Raw genomic sequence first — 24,509 nt, 5'->3', positions numbered from 1 at the left:
GGGGAGAGGAGTAGTGGTGGCGGCTGTTTGGTTGGAGAGGAAGAGAGAGATGTGGGTTTTGTTTGAAGAAGAGAGAGAGAGAGTGTGAGAGGATAGAAAAGTGTTTAGGTTTTTAGAGGGAAGATCTGATATGTGCTTGTGCAAATATGTGTTGGATTGAATACCCCCTCCCTTTTCTTATAATGCAAAATGGCCCCTTGTTTTGTCCAAAGAATAGAAGATTGCACCATTTTGTCTCCTCAATGCTTACTTTAATCCTTTTTTTTTTAAAAAAAAAGTGATGAAACTTTGACTTGATCGGATTTTACTCTGCGTTTTAAAATTAATTACTCTGATTTTCTCTGCACTGTCAGACTGTACTAAAATATAGTTAATTAATACATGTATAAATAATAACGCAAGTATAAAATATAAACATTAATGTCTATGATATGAAAATGTATTGCTATAAAATTAAGAAACAATTATTAATTGCACAAAAAATGGTAGTATTACGCTGTACATGTGCAAAATAATGATTCTTGAAAAAATGACAATAAATTGAGAAAATTCCTAAAATAAGGATAATCATCAATAAATTGTTGAAAAAATGTAAAAATGTGTAAAAAATGTATTTCGTGCTCTTTAACGAATCAGGGCCCCCCAAAACGTTAATTTTAAGCACGTCGAGCCAAAATTAGGTGTCAACAACATGCATGCAAGAACCCATGGAATACAAGATATGGGTTTTCATGGATTACAGACTGATTCTCAATAATCATATGGATTTATTAAGAACACAATGATAGAATAATAGCAATTCATACATAATATAATCATGGACATGGGCCTAGGGTTATCATGAGCATGGTATAGAAACCCTAGTTTTAGTAGAGAATCATAATTTATGGATTTTGAGGCGTGGGAAAGAACAATGATGTTCGCACACGTAGATAGTAACTCTACATACCTGGTAATGCTCCAAACTCGAATTAAAGATTTTAACTTTGAAGAAGATTTCCAAAATCTTGAATTCTGATGAGTCGTGAAATTACGCGATATTCGATGCTAATTCCTTAAGTTTTTGCGACTCTTTAAGCACTTTTGTTGTTACTTTTTGTGTTTTATGTTGTTTTGTAGGAAAAGATGCCCGGAGAGCATAAAAGAGCAAAATGGATCAAAATTGACCAAAATGGAACAAAATAGAGCAAAACAAGCCAAGTAGCTGAAATGAGTGATCGGAAGAAACCAAGTGAAAAGAAAGTCAAAAAGAGGTCAAACTGGACATTTTTGCAAAACTGTCAAAACTGGACAGTTTTGCAAACACGGGACAGATTTGCAAAACTGTCAAAAGTGGACAGTTTTGCAAAAACGGGCAGAATTGCAAAAACAGAAATATGGGGGCAGATTTTGACATTCTTTTGAACTTGGAAGAATTAGAGAAGCCACAAAAGAGAGGCTTAGGGCAAAACATTATCATCTTTGGTCATTTTACAAGTTTTGGAGGCTAGGGTTTTTGTACAATATTGGAGGAGAAGATTGGAAGCACTTCAATGAGATATTTCTTAATCCTTTCTTCAATTCCTTGTTTTATATTGCATATCTAAGTGTGTAGTATTTATTCCATTACTTGAATCTTGATTGTGAAACTATTCTTGATTAAAGTTTGGATTGAAACTCTTGTTTTGCTTATGTATTGAATGATTTTTATTGCTATTGAAGTGAGTCTTTGTTGATTTAATTAATCTCATTCTTGAATGTTTCCAAAGGGAGTAGCTAACCCTAGGGCTCACCCATTTACTTAGATTGAGCTTGGAAGAGGAAATCTAGGTTGGGAAAGATTAATTAACAAGAATTTGGGTCATTAAACTCATCTAATAACTTGAGCTCGGAAGAGGATAGTTACTTGAGGTTAAATTGATTGTACCTAATATCACACTCTAAGGCTTGGAAAAGCTTAGAGTGAAATTCATTGATTTGGTTGGAAGACTTTCAATGAGATTTTAGATATCATTATCTATCAACACAAATCCGCTCTTAGTTGTAAAATCGTAAAATACGTTGGATCGTTACTTGAGTGTAATCTCCTATTATCCATGCTTGTGGCCATTGATCATTTTACTCGCTTTCTAGGTTAGTTTACATTTCCGCATTAGTTATAATTTTCTCAAACAAAAACCAAAATATTATCTATCGTTTGGCTTTAGCGTAGTTGGTGAAAGTTCCTTACTTTCTTAATCGCCTAGCATATTGTTCCTTGTGGGATCGACCCCGACTCATAGTTGGGTAAATATATTGCATACGACCGTGTACACTTTCTCTTTGAGGAGTGTATTTTGGACGTTATCAAATTCTTGAACCTTGAGATGGGTTTTCTTGAAAACCCTAGTTTAGAAACAATGATTTCTTGCTTAGATTATTAGAGTATATGTTAGAATTGAGTTGGAAGAGTTTGGATTGACTTACCTTGATGTTTTGGATTGTTGCTAGGGCTTGGAATTGTGAATAATGAAATAAAAGAACTCAAGGCTTGAATTTATACAAAAGTGAGGCGGAAATTATATGGACATATTATATGGTCCGTATAAAGTTACACGGTCCGTATAATATGACCATATTTTATCATGGCATAAAACAGAACGTCGGGTTGAGGTTTCGTGAAGTACAGACGAATTATACGGTCCGTATAAAATTATATGGGCCGTATAAGTAGTTCGTATAACATGACCAGTGAACGGACTGCTCTACACTCCTTCAGTAAAATGGCCATAACTTTTTGTACAGATGTCCTCTTGACCCCCATAATATATCGTTGGAAAGGTATTTCAAAGGGCTACAACTTTCAAGTAGGAAGTTTTCACAAATTCCTAACGCAAGTACCCGAAAACAGGCCATAAGTACAGACTATCCTAGACTTAGACGAATTTAGAAGGCCTTAAGAACTTCACTTTTTGGTTTGACTTCAAAACGACTGTTTATCACTCGAGTTCATCCCAAATAGATTCGTATAGCTAAAATATCACCTTTATACTAGATTCATACATTTATACCTAATTCGGATTTACGAGATGTTACAATATTAAGCTAGACTACTCTCCTTTTATATATATATATAGATTATTATTATTATTAATTAATTATTGCCAAGTGGCTTGTTCATATTACGCCACTTGGCTTAATATTAAGCTAGACTACTCTCCTTTTATATATATATACATAGATTATTATTATTATTATTATTATTATTAGTAGTAGTAGTAGTAGTAGTAGATTATTAAATTAGGTAATAGTTTGAACTACAATTAATAACTTCTTTTATAATTAATGCAAATATAATTTGTTGCCTAGTGACTTGTTCATATTGCTCCACTTGGCTTAATATTAAGCTAGACTACTCTCCTTTTATATATATATACATAGATTATTATTATTATTATTAGTAGTAGTAGTAGTAGTAGATTATTAAATTAGGTAATAGTTTGAACTACAATTAATAACTTCTTTTATAATTAATGCAAATATAATTTGTTGCCTAGTGGCTTGTTCATATTGCGCCACTTGGCTTAATATTAAGCTAGACTACTCTCCTTTTATATATATATATACATAGATTATTATTATTATTAGTAGTAGTAGTAGTAGATTATTAAATTAGGTAATAGTTTGAACTACAATTAATAACTTCTTTTATAATTAATGCAAATATAATTTGTTGCCTAGTGGCTTGTTCATATTGCGCCACTTGGCTTAATATTAAGCTAGACTACTCTCCTTTTATATATATATATATATATAGATTATTATTATTATTATTATTATTAGCAGCAGTAGTAGTAGATTATTAAATTAGGTAATAGTTTGAACTACAATTAATAACTTCTTTTATAATTAATGCAAATATAATTTGTTGCCTAGTGGCTTGTTCATATTACGCCACTTGACTTAATATTAAGTTAGACTACTCTCCTTTTATATATATATATAGATATAGATTATTATTATTATTATTAGTAGTAGTAGTAGTAGTAGATTATTAAATTAGGTAATAGTTTGAACTACAATTAATAACTTCTTTTATAATTAATGCAAATATAATTTGTTGCCTAGTGACTTGTTCATATTACGCCACTTGGCTTAATATTAAGCTAGACTACTCTCCATATATATATATATATATATATATAGATATATTAACAACTCTACTACTCTCCTTTTATTATTATTATTATTATTATTATTATTATTATTATTATTATTATTATTATTATTATATTATATATATATAAGGAGAGCGTCTAGCTTAATATTAAGCCAAGTGGCGTAATATGAACAAGTCACTTGGCAACAATTAATTAATAATAATAATAATAATATAATAATAATAATAATAATATATATATATATATATATATATATATATATATATATGTGTGTGTGTGTGTGTAGATATAGATTATTATTATTATTATTATTATTAGTAGTAGTAGTAGTAGTAGTAGATTATTAAAGTAGGTAATAGTTTGAACTACAATTAATAACTTCTTTTATAATTAATGCAAATATAATTTGTTGCCTAGTGGTTTGTTCATATTACGCCACTTGACTTAATATTAAGCTAGGCTACTCTCCTTTTATATATATATATATAGATATAGATTTATTCTTGAAGACTACAAATACTTTATTTATAGAGGGAGATGACAGAGATAGAGTAAATATTGAATGAAGAGAGATAAATAAATAATGATAAAATAATGAAAATTCCTCCTAATTAATACTTTCTCAATAAGTGTCACTTTAACAAAAAAAAAGTGCTAAAATAAAGTGTTGCTTTAGAAATTAAAGACAAAAAATCGTAATTATTTCTAAAAAACTACTTTTTCTTAATAGTGTTCGTTTTAAAGAAATATCCAATAAATAAAAATAATTTAGTAAATTATACTTCATTTTGTGTTTGTTATTTCTCTTAATAGGCCTGAAATAAGCTAAAACAATACTTATTTCGAGACAGGAGGAAGTATATTTTTTTTTTTTTGAGAAAATTTCAAAAATATACAAGTTGGTCACGTACATTGGAAAAAATAGCCTAAAACTTACATTACAAAAAATAGCTCAAAATATACAAACATATACCGACACTTATACCAACATATACAAATATATAAGAAGGCAAAGAGAGAGAGAGCGCGAGAGAGAAAAATTTGGGTCATTTTTTGTAAGAATTAAAAAAAAATCAATTTTAATAGCAGTTTTGTCCCACTTAACATACAATGTAGTACTTTTTTTTTTCTAAGGAATACTAGTTTCACCAGGCCCGGGCTAACTCCATATATAAAAAGTAATATTTTAATTAAGGAAATATAATTTATGTTGGTAATAATTAAACTTCAAATAATTATATTTTCAATATATAAAAGCAAAACTTTCATTTCACTCCTTTAATATCTTAACTTTCATTTTGATGCAATTATTTACTTCAAAATTAATTCGGAGCCATAATTTGAAATATATGAGTTTCGAATCCTAATTTTTTAAGTTTTTTTAGTTCTAAATTAATAATTTGTACATATTTAATGAACTTTTAAGACAAATACAGAATTTGGACCAAAGTGCTATCGAATCCGATCAAATCGGTAGCTGACACTCTAATTTTGCCCTACTTCAAACTCATTTTGTGTTTAAAAGATTAATTTTAGTTAACCAAACAAGAGATTTTAAAGATAACCCAATCTTAACTGATAATATTGTCTTTATTTTAGCGGATGGGGTTGTTCCTCTCTTAACCAGGGGTTTTAGGATCGAGCCTGGATATGAAAAAATTCTTGGTAGGGAGCGCTCCCCCGATTGGGCCCTATGCTACACGAATCTGGATTAGGTGAGCTTTAATGGGTACCGAATACCTGATAGAAAACAAGTAAATAAGACAGAATGTTCGATAACTTTTAAAAAATAGACTATAAGAACAAAAAATAAATTTATCTTTAAAAAATAAGATTAGGACTTAAAAATAATTAATTAAAAATTTTAATATTTTTTGGAAAAGTTCTGTGAGGACTCCTTTTGTTCTCTAGTAAAGTAATGTAAGAGAAAAACAATAACTTGTGAGAGGGAGTAGAACATTTTGAGCTGAACCTCACCACAAGAATTACAAAGACCTCACCACACTGGATCCAACATCTTCACCGTCTTACCCTTTCTTACAAAAGAACTACAATCTCCTCCTTCTCTCTCCGCCGTCGACGGCGTTTCGCCACCGTTAGATCAAACAAGAAATGGGAGGAAATAATAACAGAAAAAGTAGATCTAATAATAAATCCAAAACAACCCGAAAGCCCAATAGGAACCGGTCTTCTTATTCGGGTCGGGGCGGGTTGTTTGTTGAAGGTGGAGTCTTATCTGATTGGGCCCCTTACAATTCTCCTCCTCCTCCTCCTTCAACAGGTATAATTAATTACTCTGTATTTACTTTCTTAAATTCCGTGTCAAGTCAAAACAGGACAAACAAATTGAAAGGGAGGGAGTATGTGTGTATTAACAGTGAAATTGTTTGTTTATTTAATAATATATGTTTGTGTGTATATATGTGTGTGTGTGTTAACAGTGAAATTGCTTGTTTATTTATTTGGGAGTTTAGGGAGGAATTTGAAGAGTGGAATTGTTTGTTTATTGACTTATATATGTGTGTTTTGACAGTGAAAATATTTATATTTATTTAGCTCTTTACTTGGGAATTTAGGGAGGAATTTGAATACTGGAAATGTTTTGTTTATTTATTTATATATGTGTGTATTAACCGTGAAATTGTTTGTTTATTTATTTGGTAATTTAGGGAGGAATTTGAAGAGTGGAAATGGTAATTCAAGGAATCGTAATGCAGCTGTTAGCAGCTCGAAAAATGCTTCGAGTTCGAAAAGCGAATCGAAGAAAAGTAGAGGAAATGAGATCCGTTATGTATACCCTTCTGCTGATTCAGTGGTATGTTTATTTTTTGGATTGAATTTTTCCTTCAAGGATCAGTATTTTATGTTCCTAGAGCCTAGCGTTTATCGGAAACAACCTCTCTACCTTCCAAGGTAGGGGTAAGGTCTGCGTACACTCTACCCTCCCCAGACCCCACTTTGTGGGATTACACTGGGTATGTTGTTGTTGTTGATCAGTATTTTATGTTTGTTTTCCACTAAAAAAGTTGATGATTGTGTAGGAATGAGCAGGTTAGAGACTTAGAGTATATCCTTTGTAGATTCAGAGGCATTTTGAAGTTGATTTAATTGTCAAAGATTGAATTTTTAGTGTAAGGTAATGATGATCACAGAGATTTTGGTGTTACAGTAACTGTGGATAGCTTTATAGGGAAATGCAATATTGAGTAGAAATTCTTTTATATCCTGGTTACTTAGGACAAGTTCCCAGTCCTAAGTAACAGTTTTGTAGGGCAGAGGTCTAGAACTCATCGCCATACCAATATGTGCTAGAATTTTGACAGGCAGATGTATGTTGAGTGCTAATTTAACATCTCTGTGCTACAAAACTGTCACGCTTGCAAGTCGTTCATGCATTCAGAATTTAAACCACAGAACGCATTTTGGTAGGCCTGCACAGTACTTAATATGATTTGCCAAAATTTGCTTGTAAATGTCGGGATAGGACGTTTCTCTTTCCAGATTAGTTATAAAGACTGAAGGTTAATTCCAAACTCTGCATCATTTTGTTGCTAGAGGTTTAAAGAATATTTAGAGAAGATTTATGTTGTATTTTGGTTGTGAAAGAACTATACACATCTAGTGAAGTGCTGTAGTTCAAAGGACTATTTAGTTAATAACTTATTTCTGTACACAAGCTCTAGCTTAATAATTTGGATCTTAATAAAATATTTGGTTGATCCCTGTTGATATTGGCTAAAGGCGGGAAATATGGTCGTGATAAAAAAAAGGCTATACATTTGGATTTTCCGCTTATTTCCTCTGATGGGTTTGGAATGACTTTATTTATTCTTGAGCTTTATGAATTATCGCCTCCTTAATTATCTGCCCAGTATGTACTCCCTGTTTCAGTTTATCTGAACCTATTTCCTTATTAGTCCGTGTAAAAAAGAATGACCCCTTTCTATATCTGAAAACAATTTACCTTTATGCAAGGGTTTATAGCCACACAAAATATATGTGACTCATTTAACACCACAAGTTTAAAAATCTTTTCTTCTTTCTTAAACTCCGTGCCCAGTCAAATGGGTTCACATATATTGAAACGTAGGGAGTATAAGGATTAGCGTTTCCTTAAATTTGATGAGTAGGGGAGTTTCGTTTTGGCTATTTATCCATTTTTATTGTAATTTTCTGATGAGAGGGAAAAATACGAGGTACGCTACTGCTTAATCTAGCTTTTATTTAAGCTTTAACAATTTATTGACTGGTTGTAGCATCAGCACTTTTATTTGCAATTTTTTTTGTTTAATCTTAGCTTAGAGCTTAGAAACATGAAAATAAATTCCAATTTGCAAACTGCATTTCTACTTTTCACATTCGTTTATCGTTTTTCAATTTCCTTATCAAGGGCCATAAGGCCTATATGAGATCCTAACAGCGTCATGGGCATGCTCAATTATCTCGTAACTTAGCTATGCCATAAGGCCTATATGAGATCCTAACAGCATCATGGGCATGCTCAATATCTCTTAACTTAGCTATTTTTGGCTCTTTAACCACTGCTGTAGCTCGCCATATGTATTTCTTGCCCCTTATCCGTTTCTAGCTAATGACTATGGTACACAACTGTCATTATTTGCGCATCACATGTGGATTGGTGGATTTCTCACAGTTGGTGCTGCTGCTCGTGCAGCCATCTTTAACCGAACTATGCCCTATAACTTTTACCACTGAACTATGCCCACTATAATGCGACTATAAAACAAAAAATTGCAATACGGTCTTTGTGCTAAGGGCTACTTATTTATTCATATATATAATCTGATACCTTCAAAAAATTAAAATAAAATTGCAATAATGTGCATTGCTGATGAAATTATCTATGTCTCTTTTTCCAGATAGGTTCAGATGCGGTGCCTAGTGGAGAAGTAAAAGACAATGAGCTGGACTCGGAACATCCTATTATTTTGGTTGATACAAAGGAAACTCAAATTGTTGCTTTCATAGATGAAGGCCCAAATAAGGAACCTCAAAACGAGGGATGTATTTATGATTGCACAACCCCTTTATCTATAGATGTTGGACAAAATAAAGATTCTCATGAAGTTGACTATGCTGGAGATTATAGTGCTGGTTTCTCATTGGATGATAGTTCACACAGAGGATTGGGATTCTATGATGAAGCAGAAACAACACATGGAGGAGTTGGATTGTCATCCAAAGATGAGAAAGAAAATTCTTCTGAGGAGGAGGATATGGATGCTGATGGTGGCTTCCTTGGTGGGGCAAGCATGGACATGGACGATCCCCTGCCAGCTGAAATATCTTCTGCGGAAAATGAGGGATTTTTGTCTATTGGGGGGCTTAGGCTATATACTCATGACATATCAGATGAGGGAAGTGATGGTGATTATGAAGACATTTCATCAGATGATGGAAGTTCTTGTTCGTCAGAATCTGATGGATCATCTGAAAGTGATGGCTCATCTGATAGTGATTCAGATATTGATGAAGAGGTTGCTGCAGATTATTACGAAGGCACTGGTGGAATGTGCGATGTTATTGATGTTAAACAGTTGGTTGGACAAGTTCCCAGTAGCTGTTCTGATAACAGCTTAGATGAAACCGTAGAGAAGTTGGGTGGGATTGATCTTCAGGAAGCCTCTAGGGAGTATGGAAAGAAGAAACCTCAAAAAGAGAGAAAGTACCGAGGTCAGAAATCTACTCCTGCCAAGCATGTTCGGGGTTCTGATTTGGATGACCTTATGTTTGTAAAGGATCCGAGAACAGTTTCTGGGAAAAAGAAACATGCTGCTAAATTTCCTCAGTCATGGCCGTTTGAGTCTCAAAAGAGTAAAAATTTCGGGAGGATTCCAGGTAAAGATATCTGCCCTATCACTGACTTGCGACAATATATTTTGTCTTTATGTAAATCTGCTTATGCTTGGCCATTAAATTTCAAGTACGTATAAGTTAGTACTCTCTTGTGTTGGAAGAGGATAAAGTTCCCCTGGAATTCTTTCTCTGTGCTTTTGCTGTCATTGTTTTCTTCTGTTCACCTTGTTTTTTGTGTGTGTATTGACCATGTGCCTTCAACTCCACTGTATATACTCCTAGCTTATGTTTTCAGGTGCTAAGAAGAAACATCGCAAGGAGATGATGGCTTTGAAGCGTCGAGAGAGAATGCTCCGCCGAGGTGTTGATCTTCAGAAGATAAATATAGTAAGAGCTTGAGATTGTCTCCCTTGCTCGGTATCTAGTCTTGTGTTGCTTTTATCTTACCACCAGCTTGATCCTGTCAACTGCCTACGCTTCTATGCAGATCCGTCTTTTTGACATTTTGTACTACTTAGATTCTTTAATTGATTTAATGATGGAAAAATATGTTAGGGTATGGTTTAGCTTGTGAAGGCTTATTCTAGAATCAATGACACAGGCATGTGAGTTCACATTCCTGGAATTCTTTTCCTGAACTGAGGAAGCAGAGAGCATCTTAAGGTTTTTTGTGCATTAAACACAAACTTTTCCTTGTTTAATTCTTTTTTCTATTCCGCTAAATTTGTTTAGTAACTTTGTCGGTGAGAAACATGGTGGTATGAAAAATTATCTCATCTATTTCCTTTTTGTTTTTAAGTTTTGAGCTCTCTTGTATGTTTAGGCTGATGGATGTTCTAAAGTCTGTACATTTATCCTGTCTCTTTGTTGATCTTGTTTGTATAAGAACCAGGCCATAAGAGAATCCTGATATACTGCAAATAGTTGTGTAACCAAATTTTACTGCAAATACGTGTTGGTTGGGATTGTAGGAGGTTCCTAATCAAACTAAGACAGTTTCCATTCTCTTTTACATTCAGGATAAGAAAAAGTTTGATATGAAAGAACCTCACTGAATAGATAAAGGGATAAGGAATAGAAAACACCATTCTCTTGCCTAAACAGTGAAGTTCTCTAATATCAGTAGTGTGAAACTTTTGAACTATTATTTGTCAATTGGTCTTTAAGCATCACATATCTGCTGACATGAAGGCGTAACTTCTTTTGATTGATTGGTCTTGTTTTTTTCCTCTTTGTATTTCTGGTTTTGTTCGTTTCAGTTGATTTAATAGTTCGGTGAGCAGATGAGAATGGTGTAAAGTAAGTTGCAGTTGGATGTTCATCGAGTCATTTTTTATCGCTTTTCATATTATTTCCTTTTGTAGCTGAGTCACTGTGCTAGTTACTCAGTAATAAAAACGAGCATCCTCCTTCATCAAATAAAAAAGGAGTATCCTTTTCGTTGTTGCCTTTAAGTTGCTTAATTTTGTAGGTGATTTAGACTTTAAAGCTGCCCTCTTTAGCTCCTAGAAACTTCCTTTTTCCCTACCTTGAGAGACCTATGTATATCTTGACATTTTAAAAGGTTGGGAGCCCCTTTTATGGCCTTGTTATTGAAATCATCATCTCCCGAGTAATATAGTCCATCGTAAAAGCACAGTGCATCAAAGAAACCAAACTGATGTTGAATAGATCTATGCAAATGCTATAATCTTCTTTTCCTTTTTATTGAAATTTCCTCTCTTAAATTGTAGAAACTGCAACAGATGGTTTTGGATGGAGCAGATATGCTCTCTTTCCAACCTATGCACTCACGTGATTGTTCTCAGGTATAGTGTTGTGTCCTACCTATGTCAAGTAAAAAAGTCTTTACTTGTCTATGTGTAGTCCAACAACTTCCCATCTTAATTTTCAACATATTTTGAAAACAATGTTCATGAATTGGTGCTGTTTTAATCAAGTATGTATTATCTCATGCATAGTCGATAATAATTTAGAAGAAAAGTCATATAACAAAGGAAAACTTCTTATATCATATTCAAACTTCTCTGTGTGCCACTTCTTTGTAATGGAAACTATAAAAATGTGCTAGATGGTGATGTTGCTCATTTGATCTTTCTTTGCCCCTTTCTTGTAAAGAATGGAACATCATTATTTTAATAATGAAATGCAAGGTAACCATTTGTAGTCATGCATAACCAACTCCTATGACTCTTAACTTGCAAAAGGAAGGAATTAATTGCCATTGAGTGTCTACTAGGAGCTCAATGTATCACTTGTTTTGACACTTAGTGCTGAACATGCACAGGTTCAGAGATTAGCAGCAATATACCGTTTGCGAAGCGTTGGTCAAGGTTCTGGCAAGAAGAGGTAGGACAAATTGTGCCTATGGTAGTTTTTCCCTTTTTAAGCTTTCCGGAGTGCGATTTTCAATGATGATCAGGGGGGTGGGGACTTTCATTTAATGTTTTAAAAAAACATATAAAAGCCAAGGTGTGTAATTGCAGATGTATTTCCTGATGTTCTAAAACTTTCTTAATGAAGAAGAAAAAGATTGCAGTATCCCGACATTTCTTTATTTCTACGCCTTAAATAGATGTGTTTCATTGGATTTTAGTTCTGAAAATTATGGTTATTGTGACAGCTTAGTCTACGGGTAGGAGGATTTTAAGATGTAAATATTAGTAATGGAAAAGCTTTTGAGGAGAAGATGTGAGATCATGAACAGACTTCTCCATCTGGTATATGTGGATTGTGGCTTGTGCACCTCTTCTTGATTAGACAGCTTTTGACATGTATCTTAGATGTAATACTGCTATGGGAAGAAAATTGTGCTCATTGCAGTCATCTATGTCCCTATTTTCCAGGTTTGTGACAGTTACCAAGACACAACATACATCTATGCCTTCTGCCAATGATAAAATTCGTTTGGAGAAGGTAATGTTACTTAACACCTTCAGTCTGTTGAAGAGTTCAATGGTTTACAAAACATATTCCTTTCATAAACATTATGTAAAAGATGCATGTTCCTGTCTGACAATGACATTTCCATTTTTTGAACATTCAGTTGATAGGAGCTGGTGACGAGGATTCTGATTTCACAGTCACCGGTATACATAGTCATAGAAAGGATGTAAATGCAGCTAAAAGGTCTTCTAAGGGTAGTGGTGGACAATCTGGCCCAAGCAAATTGTTCAAAACCCCAGTAAATCCACGTGGGCAAAAAGATGGCGGAAAGAAAAGAAGGGATCAGAAAACAGGCTCCTATGCCGCTCTTCCCGTCTCCTTTGTTTCAAGTGGTATAATGCGTTCCGAGACAGTTGAGGAGAAATCAATTGAAACAACCGAGACAACTAACGCCTTCCTTGAAACGAAGGTTGTGACCAACTCAATCGAATACGGGGCATTTGAGATGCACACCACGGGTTTTGGCTCGAAAATGATGGCAAAAATGGGTTATCAAGAAGGTAAAGGTTTAGGTAAAGATGGACAGGGCATTTCAGAGCCCATCGAAGCACGTCAGCGGCCTAAAGCTCTCGGATTGGGAGCTGAAATTCCTGAAACAAGTAGTAGATCATCAGCAAAGAAGGATTTTCTACCCAGATCATCAGCAAATAAGGATTTTCTCCCCAAATCATCAGCTGTTTCAGGTGCTGAAGTCGTCGGTAGAAGCGAGAAATCCATCAGGAAGGAGTCATCTATTGGATTTGGAGGATTTGAAAGGCATACAAAGGGGTTTGGATCAAAGATGATGGCAAAAATGGGGTTTGTTGAAGGCATGGGACTTGGGAGAAATTCACAAGGCATAACCAATCCTCTAACTGCTGTTAGACGTCCTAAATCCCAAGGACTTGGTGCGAAAAGCTAAAAATCACATTAAATCTTCTTTCAACTAGGGAAAAATGTTTATATTTCCCATCTTGATGTAGATTATGTTATGTGTTCTGCTATGATTGGACTTATTAGTTAATCTTTGTACGTTGTCCTGAAGCCCTATTTCAGTGGCTGACTAATTATCTAGAGAATAAATCATTGTAACTAGAAATCAAGTTTTCATTTTCGTGGTGCATTGCAGTGTGAAGTTCACCGTTTTTTTGGTTTTCCACGCGGTGTCTAGTGCTTGCTTTGGGCTTGAATAATCCACTGAGAAGTCTCACTTTGAGGGTAAGCATTCCCTACTATAGGCAATTCCTCATTCAGGCTCGAGACCTTTGGTTAAGGATAGGCTCAGATTCATTATGAGTGTTTTTAGAGTTATATGATCATTTTTACAGGAGATTATAAACACTGGAGACCAGAAAATAAGATACAAAAGATCTTTTGTGAGGTCATTTTCTTTGAACAGGTCATAACTCATAAGAAATTGTTTCTCAAGTAGAAAAGGTGTACACAGCACATGGCAATAAGTTGTAAAATCTAAGTTGGAAAAGAGTCCCAAATGATAATTACAAAATATAGCTCAAAATAATATTAAAACAAGATGTATGGTGCATGTTAAGTTGTTAAGGAAAAAAATAAGATGTATGGTGGTGCATGTTAAGTTGTTAAGGAAAAAAATTATCTTTTTCCTTACTTTCCTGTTTGAGCCTCCCCAAAAATGTTTATGCTAAAAGTCAAATTATATGTAAAACTTAACGTGCAAAGAGAAATGTATAAGTTATTACGAAATCTCACTTAATTCATCTCTTTCACTCCCTCCGTCCCATATTAGTTATCTACATTACTAAAAATATCCGTCCCAAAATATTTGTCAATTTACAAAATTAAGATAGAATTAATTAAAAAAATTTATTTTGACCTTGACATTAATTGTTTTTGAAAGTAACTAATATTGATTAGAGTGTAATTTATTGAAGAGAGATATGAGTAATGCAGTAAAAATACACTTTTATTTGTGATTTCTTAAAGGGCGTGTAAAGAGGAAAGTGAACAAATAATATGGGACGGAGGAGTACAAGGTTACAAATATTCCATTTATAGGGAATATTTAACATGTGAGATTTAGATGGTTCAAAGCACAAGAATATATAGGAATAGATATTCAATGTATCCATAACACAAAACTAATTATGAATGATTTGAGAAAATTAGCGAATGAGGTACACTGAATAAGATAAATTAGGTATCTCTCTCTCTCCATAAGGAATATATAATCAAGAAAATCACATGGTATGAATGTGAAATAAATCACATTCATTAGATATTAAAAATAATAATAAAAAAATTATAATTCTCGAAAAGCAGATCCATTATTCCAACGGCGAAGTCAGAAATTTTTGCTAAAGATCTTCAAGATTTTACATAAAAAGTAATATTTTATAATTATTTGATGAAGGATTTTCAACCGATCATCTTTGAGTCAATTAGCCTGTTTGGCCAACCTTCTAAAAATAACTTATTTTAAAAAGTACTTTGTGTTTGGCCAATTAATTTAACAAGTACTTTTGAGCAGCAATTAATGTTTGTCCAAGATTTTAAACAGTGCTTCTATGTGTATTTTTCTCAAAAGTACTTTTCAAAAAAGTGCTTTTGGGCAAAAACTATTTTTTTAGCTTCTGAAAAACTACTTTTGCTACTCCCCAAAAGCACTTATTTTTTCTCAAAAGCTTGGCCAAACACCTCACTTTTTTTTTTTTTAAAAAATAAGCACTTATTGAAAAAATAAATACTTTTTGAGGGAAAAATAAGTTTGGTCAAACAGGCTATATGTCGTTCCACCACTGCCTTCTCTTCTGCTCAATCCCTTATAAACTTTAACATATTGAGAAATTTCATACTCACTGGTTCTTATTTTTTAAATATTAAGATATTTCATACTCACTATTTTTTTTTTTTTTTTTTCATGCCTATAAAGGATAAGACATGTCGTGTCCTCGTTAATAAAGCTAAGAATTAGGCCACCCATCATGCTTGTGCAGTTGTGCTAATTACTTTTGAGTATCAATAACATTCTCACTACACCTTAATGATCAAACAAATAGACTTGGCTAAAAATGTAAAAGAAAATAAAATAGAAATATCAAAAAGAAAAAATTGAAATATCAAAAAGAAAAAATTGAACAAGAATTTTAGGAATTAAACTTCAAAAAATTGCACAAAGACTCTAGAAATAGATGAAAAATAATAGAAACTCCACCTCCAAATATGAGTTCCCACTAAATCCTTTTTTTCATAGTTTCGGTTCAAATCTAATAGATAGAGTTGTTAAATATTGACGGATATTGTAAGTGCTAAAGCAAACTTAAAGGATCAAAATTGCTCAAGCATGTTTAAACGTCTACTTTAAACCTATATGCAAACATAAAGGATTATTTTTGTAGTTTCATTTAAAATTATAAAGGCATAATACATAAACAGACCCTCAAACTTAACCTCAGCTGACAAGTATGCCCTCCAATTTTGGATGCGCACAAGTAGACACCTCAACTCATATAAAGTTGAACACATAAACACAAATACTGACATGACACCGACAAGGAACATAAATTTTGAAGGTGTCTATATGATCATTTTGTAAGTTGGAGTGTTTAACTGATAAAGTGGAGATAAGTTGAGGTGCTTACTCGGGCACACTCAAAGGCGTATTTACGTATTATGTCAATTATAAATATTATTGTACTTTTATTGATTTTCATTAGTTACAAATATTCTGAAGTTATTTTGTTTAATGATTAGGACATAAGTCATTTTCTGCAAGAGGGTCCCACTCAAGACTGACCAAAAGTCTCCCACCGACAAGGAGATAGGATACATAAATTCTTTGCATACAGACAGATCCCTCTCTTACTTCTTCCTTTTGTCTCTCAAAAATCTCTCCTTTGTGTAGCTCCCCATTCAGAGAGGTAAGTCAAATCTCTTAACATATTCCCATATTTTTTTTTTTTTTGTAATTTTAATAATTCTTCGGTCCCACTTTATGTGACACAGTTCGTATTTCAGTGAGTCAAATTCGGATAATAATCTTCAAGTTTTTTGAAAATAATTTAAAAATTATATAAAGAAGTACTATAAATCATAGTAATCAAACGATTTAAATATTTAAAAGATATGAGTAAATCACGATTAAATTTTTTTTTATTTTGATTCTCGAAATTTGAATTGTATTACAGTAATCATAACATTTAAAATATGTAAAAGACATATGAATAAAGCAAGATTAAAGATTTTCTCGTTTGACTCTCGAAATCTGGCATAAAACAGAGAGTAATAAAAACTGCATTATTTGATGTCAAAATCATTGAGTTTTTACTAATTCTTGACATTTTACTTACAGTTACTGATTTGGGTCATCCAGATCTGATCAAGAAACCAATAAAAATGAGATCTTTTGAGAAATTCAAGATTTGGGTTTTGTTAATCTGCTTGGTATCTCAATTGTGTTATGGGTTTTATCTGCCTGGAAGTTACCCTCACAAATATGGTGTTGGTGATTTGTTGAATGTTAAGGTTAATTCATTGACATCAATTGACACTGAGTTGCCTTATAGTTACTATAGTTTACCTTTTTGTCAACCCCAAGAAGGTGTAAAAGATAGTGCTGAGAATCTTGGTGAACTTCTTATGGGTGATAGGATTGAGAATTCACCTTATAGGTTTAAGATGTATACTAATGAGACTGACATTTTTATGTGTCAAACTAAACCTTTATCTGGTGAGGAGTTTAAGCTTTTGAAGAAAAGGATTGATGAGATGTATCAAGTGAATTTGATTCTTGATAATTTGCCTGCTATTCGGTATACGAGGAAAGAAGGTTATTTCTTGCGGTGGACGGGGTATCCGGTTGGGATTAAGGTTCAAGATGCATATTACGTGTTTAATCACTTGAAGTTTACGGTTCTTGTTCATAAGTATGAGAAGACCAATGTGGCTCGGGTTATGGGTACTGGGGCCGGAGCGGAGGTGATCTCGACCGTTGGAAAGGGTGAATCTGAGGCGCCCGGTTACATGGTTGTTGGGTTTGAGGTTGTTCCTTGTAGCGTCCAGCATGCACCTGACTCAGCTAAGAACTTGAAAATGTATAGTAAGTACCCGACTCCGATTAAGTGTGACCCTACAACCGTCGCCATGGCTATTAAAGAAAATGAGCCTGTGTCTTTTACTTATGAGGTGAACTTTGTGGAAAGTGACATCAAGTGGCCGTCGAGATGGGATGCTTATTTGAAGATGGAAGGTGCAAAGGTGCACTGGTTCTCTATCCTTAACTCCCTTATGGTGGTCACTTTCTTGGCTGGAATCGTGCTTGTAATCTTCTTGAGAACTGTCAGGCGGGATCTGACGAGGTACGAGGAACTCGACAAAGAAGCTCAAGCTCAGATGAACGAGGAGTTATCCGGGTGGAAACTTGTGGTGTCTGATGTTTTTAGGGCTCCGAGTAATCCATCGCTTTTGTGTGCGATGGTTGGAGACGGGGTTCAAATCCTAGGGATGGGTGTTGTGACTATCATGTTTGCTGCCCTCGGATTTATGTCCCCGGCTTCTCGTGGAACATTGATTACTGGCATGTTATTCTTTTATATGATTCTTGGTGTTGCAGCTGGTTATGTCGCTGTTCGTCTCTGGAGGACAATCTATTGTGGGGACCACAAGGGTTGGGTTTCGGTCTCGTGGAAGGCGGCTTGTTTCTTCCCTGGAATTGCTTTTCTCATTCTAACCATATTGAACTTCCTGCTATGGGGTAGTCACAGTACAGGGGCCATTCCGTTTTCACTTTTCGTCGTCCTCATCTTACTTTGGTTCTGCATTTCCGTTCCTCTAACCCTAGTTGGTGGTTATTTCGGGGCAAAGGCTCCTCACATAGAATACCCAGTCCGAACCAACCAAATCCCACGTGAAATCCCACCACAAAAATATCCATCTTGGCTTTTGGTTTTGGGTGCAGGGACCCTTCCTTTCGGTACTCTATTCATCGAGCTCTTCTTCATCATGTCAAGTCTTTGGATGGGTCGTGTGTACTATGTCTTTGGTTTCCTCCTCATTGTCATGATCCTGCTAGTCGTTGTTTGTGCTGAGGTGTCTCTTGTTTTGACCTACATGCATCTTTGTGTGGAGGACTGGAAATGGTGGTGGAAATCTTTCTTTGCCTCTGGATCGGTTGCTATATACATTTTCCTATACTCCGTTAACTATCTAATCTTCGATCTCAAGAGCTTGAGCGGGCCTGTTTCCGCTACCCTTTACCTAGGATATTCCCTCTTCATGGTCCTTGCCATCATGCTCGCAACAGGCACGGTTGGGTTCCTTTCCTCTTTCTGGTTTGTACATTACTTGTTCTCTTCAGTGAAGTTGGATTGAAGAAGAAGTCTATTGGGCAGAAAGAAAGAGATAGCAAAATCAACCATTGAAGAAACATATGCAGATGTGTCTAAGTCATTCTTGTTTACTTTTATTATCATATTATTGTCATTTTGTAGGGTATTTGGAAGAGAAAATCAATAAACTCCTCAAGTTTTGTTAGATTCTCTAGTGACTAGTAGTTAAGTGTTGCATGATAGTCGGTATAAGCTTCATTGGTTGGAGTATGCATATTGGAGGTTGCTTGTAGTGATAGATTCAGTTGGTAAATCTGGTATGTACATTACTTGCAATAACTTAGCTCGTTCTGATTCTTGAAGCAGGTCAATTGTGTCAACACTGCTAAAAACACGCGTTTTTCCGATGGAACACTGTCGGTAATCATTAATTTCTGACAAAAAAGTGACCGGAACATGCTCTGGGGGGGCTATTTCCGATGGTCACTATCAGTTAACTAAGATAAAAGACCTGCATATTTTCTGACTACCTGCGGGGAAAAAAGTTAATTGGACGTCCAGGGCACGTAGGACAATATTATACAGACTTCTTTGACTATGTTCTGCAAATTTTTGTACCATTGAAACCTTAGGAACATCTAAGCATATCCCAAAGGCTACCCTACAAGATATTCATGACTTTAGAGCTTGTTTTGAAACCTTTTGTCTTGAAATTATGCGTCATACATATACCTTTCAAATAAAGCTTACTGAATAAATCAGACTAGTAATAATATATGGCATGGAACTCTTCAAGAAAAGATATGGAACACTACAAGGCATCATCATGATTCTTGAAGCAGATCATGATGTCCAAGGCAACATAAGAGAACAAAGTATATCAAGTGGATTGGGGACTTCTTCGACGATGTTCTTTAAAATTTTATACTATCAAATTGTAAATATATTTCATGAGGCAATGTAAAATAAGAAACGGAGCACATAAAATGAAGTAGAAACTTTTTAAACCGGTTAGCGAGCAATAATGTGAGACAGTTTTGAGTCTTATTGACAATAATCGATGAGGATGGTGGCAAAGCCAGGAATCAAGTAAGGGGATTAAAAAAAAAAAAAAAAAAACGTCACACCTAAGATATAAATAGATGCAAAGGGACAAGTGAGGGATGGCTCAGTGGTTAAGCACCTCCACCCACGACCGGTAGGTCCTGGGTTCGAGTCACACTGGAGGGGAAGTGTGGAAACACTATAAATCCTCCTAAAATGGGAGGGGAAAAAAAATTAAAAAAAATAGATGCAAAGGACAAGTGAGGGATGGCTCAGTGGTTAAGCACCTCCACCCACGACCAGTAGGTCCTGGGTTCGAGTCACACTGGAGGGGAAGTGTGGAAACACTATAAATCCTCCTAAATGGGTGGGGAGAAAAACACACACATAAAAAAAAAATAGATGCAAAGGGAATTCATAGTTTATGTAAATACAAAAGAATTGTTTTAACCCTTTTTGCATAGTGTAATTTGGAGATTCAATTGCTTCCGATATCCTCTAGTTCAGGAGGACAAACCTGTTATTGTATCCTAAACACCTTGGCATGAAGTAACTTCCAACTAACATCTAAATTCAAGAGGCTTATTTCATAAGGAGGGTTGTCCGGACAACAACATACATAGCCACATCTTTGAGCCTACGAGTCAAAATAATTCGACTCTCATCATTGTCATCTGGAAAAGTTCTTATCACGAGATCCCAAACGTTACTACTTCAAGTGTCATCCATGACAAGAAGATACCTTCGACCCTTCAACTTCTTCTATTTCATATCCATCAATTGAACATCATCATTCTCTTCTTTAATCTCATTTGAAGTGTACAAGAAAGAACATCTAGTTCTCCTATTTTCCTGCTGCTCAACTGGGGATCTTCTCTAGCTTCCGTGGAAAAGTCCTTTCAGATGTCATATGCGGTCCCCTTTCCCTGTGTCCAAACATCGGGTTCCTGGTAATGCAGGAAGTGCTATTTCGTATTTAGACTGACCTTTCAGAATTCCTCTTTTCATCTTAGCCCGATCTCTTGTTTCCATTCGCCGAGGAATGGCCAGATGCTTTAACGTAGGCGGATGTGGGACACAGAAAGAATAGATTCAAGTGCTCCTGAGTCAAGAGATTCTTCTCCCTAAGTAGCATTCTTGTGATCTCGTTGAGCTGCTCCAGCAAGCACTCCTTATTGAAACTCAATTTGTAGGACTGGAGAGAACACTCGAAGGCGTGCAGGCTTTTTGAGAGAGCGCAAAACTCTAACTTGAGTATTGGTCAATCGTTGAATAAAATCAACTGCAAGGGAAATCATTTCGCCCTTTCTGTTTTTTCTTGGTTCAAGATCCCTCTTACTTACTGGAATTAAAGATTAGTAGATTTGTTCTGCCCATAATGGGAATGGGATAGGGTTATGAACTTATAATCTGATGATCGAGTTGATTTCATGATTATAAGTTCATTCCATGCCGGATCAGGATAGAATTGAGTTATATACATTCTCATTATGAGAAGGGTCAATCAGACCTATCTAAATAGATACTATGTTAACATATGTGGCCCTTTCCGGAGACATACTAGAAACCATGCCTTTTGAACCGAATACAATGCCCGTCTTCTAATTAAAAAAAGGGCTCGTTGGGAAGAAAGATTACGTGTGGCCTGTAGAGCACATGTAAGGCACAGTTAGGTTGTTCAAGCAACGGATATCTCTTTCTCTATAGATAGATAGATAGATAGATAAAGAGAGAGAGAGAGAGAGATGTGTGTGAAAGTAATAGCCTTATGTTATGGCCGTCCCCGACTTACAGCCTTTATGCTAATACTATTGTGATGTGAGCGGTTCAAATTGGTTGAATCTTTCTCAATCATCCTGGTCGGAACTTGTATGCAACACTTGTACAGAGCCTAAAGGTTTGGAACTCTTTTCTTAACTAAATCTTAAGGATAGGTACCTACCCTATTCTCGAACCCTCTGCCAAGCTCTACCCAGCCCGCATTTCTTTTTGTTTTAAAGAGGAAAAAAATATCTCTCTACCTGCTACCAACAGTCTTTCTTCGAAATTACTGAACGGGTCGATCTGCCCATCCCTTTGTTTTATCAACTTATCCTAAGGTCTCTTCGCCAAGAGCTCCCCGGTGACGACAGCTGCAGCAGCCCGTCTGCTATGGCGGGGAGGCTTTTTTCTTTCACAATAAGACCTGGACGATTATCCCTACCTTGGGTAGCTTACAAGTTTAAGTCCATCCTTGGTCGGGTACAATTTCCTTTTGATTTCTCCCTTGTAGCCGTTACCCGAATTCGCACAAGTGTGTCCAGACCCCCAAACTTACTTGACGAGGAATCCTTTCTCGCGAACAAACACATCCCCGACACACACCTAGGAGCAACCATTCTTGCATATCCATACAAGACTCGAGTAGGTAGGTCGAGCTCCTACGAGGTACCCACTACTGGGAGTACCCTCCCAAAAGGAAAAAGATGTGTCTGTGAGGTTCGGTTCTTCTTAGTTGGGTAGGGCGAGTTTGACTAGAAATGCTATCCTTACACAGAAGACTACCGCTCTTCCCGAAAGTGTGCTAATCCCTATGTTGTGTGGAGCTGAGTATCTTCTATTTGTTGGGATAAAGCTTTTCCTCTGTAGGGGCCTTGTGCAGTAAACCTCCTACGGGCGGTCCTCCGTCGTCCTAAAGTAGACCCCGCAACGCGCAAATTTCTTTGAATAGGTAAATCAATCATTTGTCCTTGAGGATTTGACATTAATCGTCTCATACCTACTAACTCATTCTATGATAAAAATAGAATAATTGCCACTTTTGTGCACATAACGGGTATAGAAATCGGAATTTCCTTAGATTGCCACCGACCTATAGTTATCCTTAAACTTCCATGCTTAGTGGAGAAGAAGCGTACAAAAGTACGCTCGCTTGCTGACGTCTAACAACAAATCTCTAATTCGGTATTCTTGAGGAAGCGGAGGAGGAAGAGGAAGAGGAAGAGGAAGGGGATGGGTGAGGAGGAGGTAGGGATTTTGTATAAATAAGAAAACTTGAGGTCTTTTAATATTAGTGTCATTAACACTAATTTCAAAAGAATCACCCTTACCCAATAAAAACAACTTGAGTCACTATTTCCTCAAATAAAAGACTCAATGGCCACTCTTAATTAAAGGGAACAACTCCCCCCCCCCCCCCCCCCCCCCCCCCCCTAGTTCTTAAAAAAGATAAATTCCAATGATGAATTGATGTTAATGAGTTAATGATAGCATTAAAGGCTCAAAATCAACTCATAATCAGCTACTTCTTCCCAGCTTTCTCCTGCACGATGCACAGAGTGGCTCGTATGGCATGCCCAACCAGTCCCGTGAATGTATACACATATTCCAATAACATCGCTAAGCTCATGCGGCCTGGTACATATCTACATACAATTTTAAAAGCTTCGTTAAGGCTAGAATTAGTCCGAATTAACGTCCAAGTTCATTGGGCTTCACATAAATAGCGAATACGGTGGGTTGATAAAAATTCAAAACACAATATCTCAGACTCTTAGAACATAGCTCAGAGTTAGATTATCTGAATATCAGAAGTCATAGAACAAAGTGAAGATTCCTTTTTGAAGTTATGGTTTTCTAGTTAGCTAGCGATCGTAATGAAAGTGAAAGGGACGTGTAGCTAGGATGATCAATACCAACAATAATCAATGTGAAAGATTGAAAGATAGACATTACATATATGTTTATAAATGTGTTGCAGGATGATATTGCTTTCTTGATCTAGGACAAAGAGCTTTTCACCACTGGAGATCCACGAAACACACATCATATTCTCTTCGAGTCATGATCAGTGATCTTGAACTTGACAATTAAAAATACCCTGCAAGAATTAAAGAAAATCAATGATGTCCAAAGCAGCATAGGACAATATAACATTTGAAAAGAGTCGGGGACTTATTCGAAAATCAATGATTTCCAAGAAGAATGTAGCATGTACAAAACAAAAATTAAATATGATTAACGAGCAACCATTTGAGATAGTTTGAATCTTACAAGGATTATCATAGATTTGGACACTGAGGCAAGCATTTCCGATGCTCTCTTGATCTTCTTGAATTTCCTTCACGGATTTTGCAACAGAACTGCTGCATTGATGCAGCTCTATTGACTCCAGAGTATAAATTTCCCCGAAATCTTTAGGGATTTCCTCCAGGTATAAGCATCCTTTCAAACCTAGATGCTGCAGATTTGGAAATTTAACATTGCCAGCTTCCCAATGCTTCAGATTCATCCAATCGATTAC

At 35.3% G+C, this 24,509-nt stretch overlaps 2 protein-coding genes across 3 annotated transcripts; both read left to right on the top strand.

The window, feature by feature from the left end:
• Window positions 1-6,077: 6,077 nt before the first annotated feature.
• LOC132603064 (uncharacterized) lies at window positions 6,078-14,002 on the top strand. Of its 2 annotated transcripts, XM_060315935.1 has the most exons (8): window positions 6,079-6,420; window positions 6,809-6,954; window positions 9,020-9,998; window positions 10,252-10,343; window positions 11,690-11,764; window positions 12,244-12,305; window positions 12,803-12,872; window positions 13,003-14,002. In XM_060315935.1, exons 1-8 carry the CDS (start codon window positions 6,252-6,254, stop codon window positions 13,801-13,803), a joined length of 2,394 nt encoding a protein of 797 aa, XP_060171918.1. In that variant the 5' UTR covers window positions 6,079-6,251; the 3' UTR covers window positions 13,804-14,002. The 2 variants fall into 2 exon arrangements, with proteins under 2 accessions (XP_060171919.1, XP_060171918.1); XM_060315936.1 differs by lacking the exon at window positions 11,690-11,764 and having other exon boundaries at window positions 6,078-6,420.
• Window positions 14,003-16,643: 2,641 nt separating this feature from the next.
• Window positions 16,644-19,496, top strand: LOC132603063 (transmembrane 9 superfamily member 11). Its single transcript, XM_060315933.1, has 2 exons — window positions 16,644-16,777; window positions 17,209-19,496. Exon 2 carries the CDS (start codon window positions 17,253-17,255, stop codon window positions 19,224-19,226), a length of 1,974 nt encoding a protein of 657 aa, XP_060171916.1. The 5' UTR covers window positions 16,644-16,777; window positions 17,209-17,252; the 3' UTR covers window positions 19,227-19,496.
• The last annotated feature ends 5,013 nt before the right edge of the window (window positions 19,497-24,509 follow it).

Source organism: Lycium barbarum, chromosome 7, assembly GCF_019175385.1.
Source record: "Lycium barbarum isolate Lr01 chromosome 7, ASM1917538v2, whole genome shotgun sequence".
Lineage (NCBI taxonomy): Eukaryota > Viridiplantae > Streptophyta > Magnoliopsida > Solanales > Solanaceae > Lycium > Lycium barbarum.
Note: the sequence above shows the minus strand (reverse complement) of the source record. Positions and strands in the feature narration are given on the sequence as shown.

What these genes read in the sequence shown, in the direction of transcription:
- LOC132603064 (XM_060315935.1), top strand. Translation starts at nt 6,252, where the DNA reads ATGGGAGGAAATAATAACAGAAAAAGTAGATCTAATAATAAATCCAAA. An exon ending in AAATTTCGGGAGGATTCCAG is followed by an intron (nt 9,999 to 10,251) that starts GTAAAGATATCT and finishes TTATGTTTTCAG; the next exon opens with GTGCTAAGAAGAAACATCGC. An exon ending in ATCTTCAGAAGATAAATATA is followed by an intron (nt 10,344 to 11,689) that starts GTAAGAGCTTGA and finishes CTTAAATTGTAG; the next exon opens with AAACTGCAACAGATGGTTTT.
- LOC132603063 (XM_060315933.1), top strand. Translation starts at nt 17,253, where the DNA reads ATGAGATCTTTTGAGAAATTCAAGATTTGGGTTTTGTTAATCTGCTTG.